The sequence below is a fragment of the Sinocyclocheilus anshuiensis genome, unplaced genomic scaffold (genome assembly GCF_001515605.1).
Source record: "Sinocyclocheilus anshuiensis isolate Anshui unplaced genomic scaffold, SAMN03320099.WGS_v1.1 scaffold660, whole genome shotgun sequence".
Classification (NCBI taxonomy): Eukaryota; Metazoa; Chordata; class Actinopteri; order Cypriniformes; family Cyprinidae; genus Sinocyclocheilus; species Sinocyclocheilus anshuiensis.
In genome coordinates, this window is record NW_015557099.1 from 376,294 (window position 1) to 386,222 (window position 9,929).

Consider the following 9,929-nt stretch of genomic DNA (forward strand, 5'->3'; position numbering starts at 1 on the left):
GAGAGAGAGAGAGAGAGAGAGCGCGAGAGAGAGCGAGCGAGAGAGGGAGAGAGAGAGCCAGAGAGAGAGCGAGAGAGCGAGAGAGGGAGAGAGAGAGCCAGAGAGAGAGCGAGAGAGAGGGTCACATCACAGTGGAGTCAGCTGTCTTAACCGTGGCTTGTGTACTGCAAACACATACCAGCTTCATCACTGTGTCTGTCACGCGACTCTGTTCCCCTTTCGGGCTCTGTCTTTACATTTATTTTGAAAGATGAAGCTCGCGATTATGGTAAGGGGCATTACATTTCCGATGAGTGCTTGCGGTGTTCAGCCAATCACAATGCACTGGGTCAGCTGGCCAATCAGAGCAGACTGCGCTTGTCGGAAGGAGGGACTTTGTAGAAAACGAAGCGTTTGAGAGAGGCGGGGCATAGAGGACCTACAATAATGTACAGTATTTGAAAAATAATGTGTTTTTTGAACAATAAAGCACATAAACATATTTCATTACACCAAATACACAAAATAATGATCTTTAAAAAAGCATCATATGACCCCTTTAATAGAACTGCATTTTGTCTCTTTCAGGTGCCACGGTGTTTTGCTGTGACTTTGTGAGTATGTGTGGAATTGGAGGATTTTTCCCAGTATAATTATTATAAGTATAAAGGATAAAACATTGTTGGAAAAAATGGTGCCTAAATATTTATAACTAGCCTATATGGAAACACTTAAGCAATATCAGCTGTGATTTTGTCATTAGGCTCTATTATATTCAGTATCACAGCACTGTTTCGGGCTAAATGGGTTAGTTCGCATGTTTCTTGCCCGCCAAATAAAATAGTTCCCATTTTCAAAGAAGCCAAAGCATCAAGCCTGAATATGAATGTGACCAAGCAACGCGTAGATGAAAAAACGGTCTGGAGTACAGAATATGAGTGGAGCGGAGCGACAGAGTCCTCCTTCCCCGGTCAAAGCGTTCCATTATTACTTCTTTTTCAGATCCATTCCAGGTTTTCCTTTTAATAAACAATCAAACGCTCAGGGTGGTGTTTATTTTCGGCTAATATGGCGGCAATGTTTTTTTTCCCCCCTTTTTTGATTAATTGTGAATTGAATTAGACTTAAAATATCCTTTAAGATGGTATATGGCAAAATAAATCCGAACCATTCAAAACCTTCATTAAAATCACTGTGCTGTTACTGTAGCAGTGCCACACAAAATATTACAAAATATAGCTAAAATCACCACAAAAGGTTTATTCAAGGAGGAGATACAATTCAAACACGGTTTGTATTTTCAACAGTTCCAAAAAATCAATGTAATTTGACATCAAATATATTATTTACCAATGATGCTGCTGTATTTGTAGAATATTTGTCTCTTTGTTACGTCAACATTGGTGTATGAAAATGATTTGGTTACACAGACAGTCTATTCAATGAATTCAAATCTGTGACTATTTACTATCGATGCACTACTACATCAAAACATAGCTTTATTTATTTAGTGTGATACTGGCACCAAAATGGTCATAACAATACTACTAGTCATACTCCAGAAAATCTAATTTAAATAGTCGAGATCTGTTTCAAATGCACATTATATACCACAGCACTCTTTGGACATGGTTTGAGGCAACAATACAGTCATGTTTTACTGGACATTACAGATAACATTGGACAGACCCAGATAAACCTATGAAGAGTCTATCCATTCTAACCTTTACATAGAAATGGAAATTGATGAATCATTGCAGAGGATATTGTAATACAAATACTGAGACTTTTATCTTGTTCCCAAATTTGTTAATGTAACAAACAGCTTATGTTTCTCTCACAAGCACTTCATTTTCTCAGAAACATGCAGTTAAACTCACTGTTGGAAAGTCAGAATATTCTGCACAGTTAAAATGTAGATGATATAAAAATACCTGCCTGAATATCTGTCAGTGTTGATTTAAAATAACTAGTACTTGAATCAATGGTCAGTGTTTGAATTTAAATGCCAGGTTGATATTTATATCTAAACTCTTAAAGAACATAAAAAACGAAGATAAATAAAGTCATTCTATCATTAGAGGGAGATGAAGTAAATACAGTTTTTGACACAATGAGTGTTTCCTCTGTTCTGTATGTACACACATGTACACTCATCCATCCCTCAAAATAACAGAGAGATGACCTTTTAGAATTGACAAAATGAGAGCACTATTGGAGGAGCAGCAAAATAACATACCTGCAGATCCCATCGGTATAAATGACATAAATATATGTATATTACATATACATATAAGAGCCATAGTAACATCCACCCAAACGCATATTTCCCAAACCCCGTAAGTGCAAACAAAATCTTCCAGGCTACGTGTATCTCATGCCATGTAAACTGATTATGGCTCTTTCAAAACATGGAGTGAGAAATCATATACTATATACAACCAGTAGAAATCTCACAGCAACTAATTAACCGGTTAACATGACAGACCAGAACTTGAGCGGGGGTCTGTCTGAAGGCAGGGTTAACCTTTTGTAATGGTAAACCCGGGCTCGGATGAGAGACACTGGTGTAGTGAAGAGAGATTGTAGGTCAGAGGTGAGGCGGGACGGTCTGTAGGGCGTCCTTGGCAGTGCGGTGTACATTAATATTCTAGGAAGAGAACAGAAAACTATTATATTGCTGTTTTTTTTTATTTTCAAAAACAACCTGTGATCTTGAAAAATAACCTAATTTCTGCTTCTTCTTTTTTTTACTGGTACTGGCAAACTTGTTTTAAACAACACACACACACACACACACACACACGTGTAAAACAGTAAATCAGCATGGAGGTCAAAGGTCATGGGACCAAAGGTGAGGTGATATGATTTAAAAGATCTGATATGATTAGCTCAATATCTCCATCCTGATACTGACCTTTGACTTCAGGTCAAAGTCCATTAACATAAATCACATTACTGCCCTTTCTCGCAGTAATATCATCTTGTTTTTCTGTCATATTCATGTTACATCATTTATGGTTTGCAAATTTTGCTGTGTGGTGCCGTTATGTTTTACAAGCTGTTCTGTCTTTGTTCTGCAGTGACATACAGTATTGTGGGTGAATGTAAAGAGAGACAGGATTTCACTATTCAAATACATTTTATTAGCATCGCAAATAGGCATTACAGTAGAGATTTCTCCTCCTTTTTAGTTACCAGAAGAAGAGAGTTATACATCATAACATTTCTTAGTGTTTAAAAAAAACCTGAAAAGTTTACTATAAACTTAATAATTAATGTGTAATAATAATTGGTGTGTAAAAAAATCTAAAATTACCTACAATTTCTTTCCAAGGCTCTGCTTCATCAAAATTTGACCATTGTTATATACATGCTACACATTCTATGAAGTGATGAATCATTAAGAAATAATGTCAAATTAACCAGCCAAAACCCTATCAAATTTACATATGCATTAACTTGTGCACCATAAATAAATATCACATGCTACTGGAGTGACTGGTGTTTTCATAGCAGCAGTTACATTCATGTGCAGCAGGAACTGAAAAACATCAGTGCGCATTTATGATAAAGTGCAATTTAGTATTGGCACGTCGTCAATGAACACAGGAACACATAGTGAATTAGTTCATTAATAAAAAAAAGTGAATTCCGTACATAATCAGAGTTCTTCACTTCGGAGCTGTAATTCAAAATGCATTTACTGGGCGGTAAAAAATTTCCCCTGATTTTAGGAAATACAGTAGATGCATTTAGGAATGTAAGGGGAATGGGATAATGGTGTGTGAGAAAGAGAGGGACGGGGAACTGTCAGTGATGATCTGGCACTGTTAACAAAGCCTCTTCCGGCAGCCGTGACACATCTATGTTCTGTTTGAAGCAAACACAGGGAATGACGTCACACATTAACAGATGAGGTACGTAGGTGACGACGATGTAACAGAACTAGGGATGTAACGATTAACCGCGAGCCGGTTGAAAATCGATTCAAATACGTGACGATTCAAATCGGTTGAGATGCTAAACAAATCGCGATTCATTTAGGTGTAGGAGTTTATATGAATGTATGTCTGAGGGGAACTTACTGTTTTTAGAAAAGTTTAGATGGTATTTTTTCTTGTCATCTTGCCTCTGTATAATGCATATTAAAGTTCATAAGTGCAGCGCTGCTTTGTTTACAGTGGAAACCAAGGAAACGCTTTAAGCGCCACCTGCTGGCAGAGAGTGAATCTGCGTCTCGTTCAGCTCGTCTGCTGTTTCTGTTTCATGCAGATATTTTTATGCATAGTTTCACAAAACTGAAGTCAAACCATTCTGTTTTTGCTTCAAATGTCGAAATTATACAATGTAATTTAGATTAAAAACTGCTCATATTGCATGTATGCAGCATCTTTGTTTGGATCAAGATTAAAATGCAGAGAAGCAATCAAAACCAACAAAAGAGTAATTATCTGCTATAAGTGCTATATTAGCATATCATTATAGTGTTATATTTAAATTTCACAAAGAAACGTGGAGCATTTTGTCCAAGCAATAATAAAAGGACACATTTAATTTATAATTTGTCTTGAATCTCATTTTGTAAAAAAAAAAAAGTGAATCGTGAAATCAAAATCGTGAATCGAATCGAATCGTGAGTTGAGTGAATCGTTACATCCCTAAACAGAACCGTGAAAAACTTGCATCAGTTCACACGCGTATCAAGATAACAAGAAGACCGAAACGATGAGTGGTTACACTTTATTTTAAGGCGTCATTGTTACAGTGTAATTATTCATTTAAGTACCGAATAATATTAATTAATTACATGTACAGTACTTACTATATGGTTAGGGTTAGGATTTGGCTTAGGGTTACTTGCATGTAATTATGCATAATTTATTGTTATTATAATAGTAAGTACATGTAACGTGTAACAAGGACACCTTAAAATAAAGTGTTATCCAATGAGCTTTTGCTTATAACTCACATCATAGACAGGACCAGTGCTGGGTAGATTATTTATAAATTGTATAAATATAAAATGACATGACGAAAATTGTAATTAGAAACAAACAACAATTACATTACACATTTTACAGAATATAATCAGACTACTTTTAGATTACTTTTGACCTAACTTGTTTATGACGTCAATTTGAATAGGATAATCTTGTACTATATTGATATAAAAAAATACAAAAAGAAAGAAAATATATTCCATTTTTTCCATTTTAAACATTACAATACATCAGGGTTTCCCAAAATGTGGTTTGCGAAGGAACTGCAGAGGGTTTGTAAGGTAATAATGCTAATAATTATGAAATCATGAAAATGTAGGCTTTTTTAAAATGAAACATTTTATTAAAAAAGATTATTTAGGGGAAATCAAAAAATATTCATTATTATTGTGTGCCATTGGGTGAATAATATGTAATCATGTATTCAAACATATACGTAAACATAATATAATCTACAATCAATTTTTGAAATCTGATTTTGTAATCCAGATTATATATAATCAGTTTTATATACATGTTTAATATAAAATTTAAAAATTAAATTTAACATAAAAATTTCGAGATAATTATGTAATTATATATACACAACATAGTTACTAAAAATACTATTAACAGACTATATATATATATATATATACAGTATGGGTGTGTGTGTATATTCAAATTGTTAATAAAACCTAAATAGTATCTCAGTAATAATAAAATAGCCCAGCACTGGACAGAGGGTAGAAATTAAAAAGCATCAGTACAGAGAAAATATGTGAATCCCCAAAAACCGTGAATTGTAAACTGACATGCTACAGTACATCCTAATAATGCTAGTAGGTAAAATCATCAGTGAACTTTCATGTGACAGCTGAGGCTCAGGAGACCTCAAAGCTTAATCACTTTATTATACAGAAGAGCTCTCAAGCATAACTACAGACTGACTGCGCACTTTCCCTTAAGAGAAAACAGGCAGAGAGGCTTTTTAACCACTGAACTGACTGACATGCTCAGTGGCTGTGTGTTTGTGAGTCTTACCGATGGTCTGTCTCTGTGTGTATTCACAGCATCCACGTTCAAACAGACTGACTCCACCTTACAACCTGAAGACCCAGAATGATTCACAATCAAGACCGGAATAGCGTCATTTAAAGAATAATGTCCAGGTTAGTTAAGAAAGGGTGTCTTACCATAGGCCATCGGTGTTAACTTCAATACTGTGTGTAGAGGGCATTTCAGGTAAGGCAGTTCCTCTGCAGGAAATTACAAAACACACCAAACAAGTAGACTTTAGATCAGATTTTAAATGCGTTAATCATCAGTGCACTTCAGTGCAAGTGAACTGTGATTTAAAAAGAGGCAAGCTCTTCAAGGGTGGTGTCATGGTGGTTATTACCTGCAGTCTTGTCCAGAAAGTAGGCCAGCAGGCATCTCATGACCGCTTGATGACAGATGACCAGAACGTTCTCCTGCCGCTCTAACTCCATGATCACCGGCTCCAGCCGCTGGACCAAGTCTTCATAAGACTGTGAGGAGAATACTCGATTACAACACTGTTCCATTTGCTATATAATGATCACATCACAAAAGGGGCTGGATAAAATCAGCAGCTTGCATGAAACGTCAAGTGATACTACACTGAATATTTGTACTTTGAAAAGTTCATTTGTCACACAACAGAACTCTTGAAGTGAACTGCAGAAAAGCTAGGAGGTGATTAAAATAGTGAAAATATACAATCATTACACATAATTTATAATTATAAAATAGAAACAGAGAATAAAAATGGAATAAAATAAATATTGAACTGGAAATTAAAAATGTTGCCTTGGCAACTAACTGAAATAAAATAAATGCAAAATAAATAGAAATTAAATAAAATAAATGCAAAATAAAGCTGAAGTACTAAATTTACTAAAATTAAGATAAATAGAAAAATAAAAAAAAACTAACAAAATGAAAAAAGCACATCACAAAGTTATAGTTATTAAATCTTGAACTACAAGTAAGATTAAAACAAAATGTAATATATATGTGTGTGTGTGTGTGTGTGTGTGTGTGTGTGTGTGTGTGTGTGTGTGTGTGTGTGTGTGTGTGTGTGTGTGTGTGTGTGTGTGTGTGTGTGTGTGTGTGTGTGTGTGTGTGTGTGTGTGTGTGTGTGTGTGTGTGTGTGTGTGTGTGTGTGTGTGTGTGTGTGTGTGTGTGTGTGTGTGTGTGTGTGTGTGTGTGTGTGTCAAGGATATATTTTTACTTACAATTTTACACAATCTGGTACAAGATTCTTAAAATCCAAAAATCAATCTTTCTATTAATCTTTGCATTTTTATCAATGGACATGAGATGATTTTCACTAAATTTTGACCACTATATAAAAAAGCTAATTATATTTAGTGGTTTGAGACCTAATATTAAACAATGTTTTGATATTGCACAGTTGCAATTTTCCCATTAGTTGAAATCATATGTTCACAGAAACCTTTCTGGTAGCACATTATTTTACAGTCCTGTTCTGCATGTATACTATGTACTTATCATAGTAATTACAGTGAGAGGTTAATAACTAGGCACTAACCCTGAACCTACACCTAAGCCTAAGCTTAACCCATGTTACCTTATTTTACCCAGTACTTTCTTAGATAAGTACACATACTGTAAAATAAAGGTGCAACCACCTTTCTCATTGATACTGAATCAAAATTGATAGAAGAATGATACACAGTCCTAAAACACACACCCTTATGTACAGTACTGGAATAAATGCACGCAAACTTAAACACAAGTCACAAGGACCTTGCACCCAGTCTTTATCTAATATATTGAGAACATTGTGGTCCTTTAATGCTCTCTGAGTAAACAGGTTTGAGATACTGATCTAAATGAGAACTGCTCGCTCTGAAGAACAGACACGCTCACAACCTGACAGATGAGAGGAGCAAGTGTTGAGGGCTGAGGGTAATGGTGTGTGATGTGCTCGGTCAGAGTAATAACAGCTTGCAAAAACAAGTGAAATAACGTCAATTAGGCCTTTTTGGAACAATGTCAATGCAGCCTAAAAACAGACTTGTTTACTCCATTTCAGAGTATTTAGCTGGTGAGCAATCCTGAGGATAATGGCTAACAGAGAGCCTAGCAATCAGCAACATTTATTTGATGGTTGTTTAATGTGCTCAAGTGTAAGTAAAAGCTGTTTGTTGTCAAAGGGACAAAAAAGAGCAATACAAACACTAAAGGATAAAATATCAATGCTAAAAAACATCTCGCTATCATGTATAAGACCATTAACCCTTGTGATATCAATTAAAATGAAATGCAACTGTTTGAATGAAAACTGATCTGATGTAAACAGACCTCTCCTTTGGGATAGCGATAACGATATTTGTCCTGGTCTCGTAATGCAAACTCCAGTGGATATCTCTGCTGGATCTCCTCATACATGAGCTCCTCACAAACACCCTAAACACACATAGATTGAAGAGTCAAGTAATACAATATCCCTAAAATAAAGACAAAGCTTGTTTAACGTTCAGAGATAAGAGACTTACGGCATCAATCTCATTGAGAGCTTTCCACTGTTCGTATGGCACTTCCACAGCTTCAGCCGTCTGTATGGTCCTCTTCATCTGACTCGTCCACACCTTCAAATCATGGATATTCTGCGAGTGGATAAACTGGCCCAAAGACTTAGCAAACTGAGAGGGACAGTGAAAAAAACAGAGGTTTCAATTATTACCTAACACAAAAGAAACATATATTCTTTGAAAAGGTCTAAGACACCTGATCTAATTAAAACACAGAGAAGCAGGACTTTTTGCTCAAAGTTATTTGTCCAAAACTCATTTTCAACGATACAACTTAAAATGTATGGTGCTACTGACATTAATAAGCAGATAATCTTTTGCATATTATGGCCAATATCTGGGAAGAAATATATAAACTAAAATCAATCATTTTAAATGCATTTACAAGTGTTTCACTTAGAATTCACCATTCATTTCTGGACCATGGGTATTTGAAGATTAAATTATTATAATATCTAATGTTTAGCATTATGTCCATTTTTCTACACTACCATTAAAAGGTTTAAGGCTAATATGATTTTAATGTTTTTGAAAAAAATATATTTTCCTCTTATGCTCACCAATGCTGCCTATATTTAATAAAGATATATTAAAAACAGTAATATTGTGAAATATTATTACCTATTAAAATATCTGATTTCTATTGGAACATAATTTATTCCTGTGATGGCAAAGCTACATTTTCAGCATCATAACTAAAGTCTTCAGTGTCACGTGATCCTTCAGAAATCATTCTAATATGCTGATTTGCTCAAGAAACTTTTTATTTTTTTATTATCAATGTTGAAAACAGTTGTGCTGCTTAATATTTGTGTGGAAACCATGATGCATATTTTTTTTTCAGAATTCTTTGATGAACATATAGTTTAAATGAACAGCATTTATTTGACAAAAATCTTTTCTAACATTATAAATGTTTTTACTGTCATTTTTGATTAATTTAAAGGAACACTCCACTATTTTTGAAAATAGGCTCATTTTCCAACTCCCCTATTGTTAAATAGTTGAGTTTTACCATTTTCGAAACCTACATATAGTTTAAATGAACAGCATTTATTTGACAAAAATCTTTTCTAACATTATAAATGTTTTTACTCTCATTTTTGATTAATTTAAAGGAACACTCCACTATTTTTGAAAATAGGCTCATTTTCCAACTCCCCTATTGTTAAATAGTTGAGTTTTACCATTTTCGAAACCATTCAGCCGATTTCCGGGTCTGGCGGTAGCACTTTTAGCGGCAGCTTAGCATAGATCATTGAATCTGATTAGACCGTTAGCATTTTGCTCAAAAATGACCAAAGAGTTTCTATGCGCTGCGTAATATCATTGCGCCTGCTGCACCCATGGTACGGCAGCAAAGTTCCTTGATTATTATGCCGGA

The 9,929-nt window shown here is 34.9% G+C and overlaps 1 protein-coding gene across 3 annotated transcripts in view; it reads right to left on the minus strand.

The window, feature by feature from the left end:
• Positions 1–1,248: 1,248 nt before the first annotated feature.
• LOC107677511 (6-phosphofructo-2-kinase/fructose-2,6-bisphosphatase 4-like) overlaps positions 1,249–9,929 on the minus strand; it is a 17,216-nt gene continuing 8,535 nt past the window's right edge. For 2 of the 3 annotated variants that reach the window (XM_016472442.1, XM_016472441.1), the window contains 6 exons: positions 8,510–8,656; positions 8,316–8,420; positions 6,364–6,493; positions 6,158–6,220; positions 6,006–6,070; positions 1,249–2,629 (listed from right to left, as the gene is read on the minus strand). In XM_016472442.1, coding sequence (XP_016327928.1) covers positions 2,570–2,629; positions 6,006–6,070; positions 6,158–6,220; positions 6,364–6,493; positions 8,316–8,420; positions 8,510–8,656 — 570 coding nt within the window. In that variant the 3' untranslated portion in view covers positions 1,249–2,569. Of the gene's footprint in view, positions 2,630–3,023; positions 3,853–6,005; positions 6,071–6,157; positions 6,221–6,363; positions 6,494–8,315; positions 8,421–8,509; positions 8,657–9,929 lie in introns of those variants that run through there. The other variant, XM_016472440.1, reaches the window with a different exon arrangement.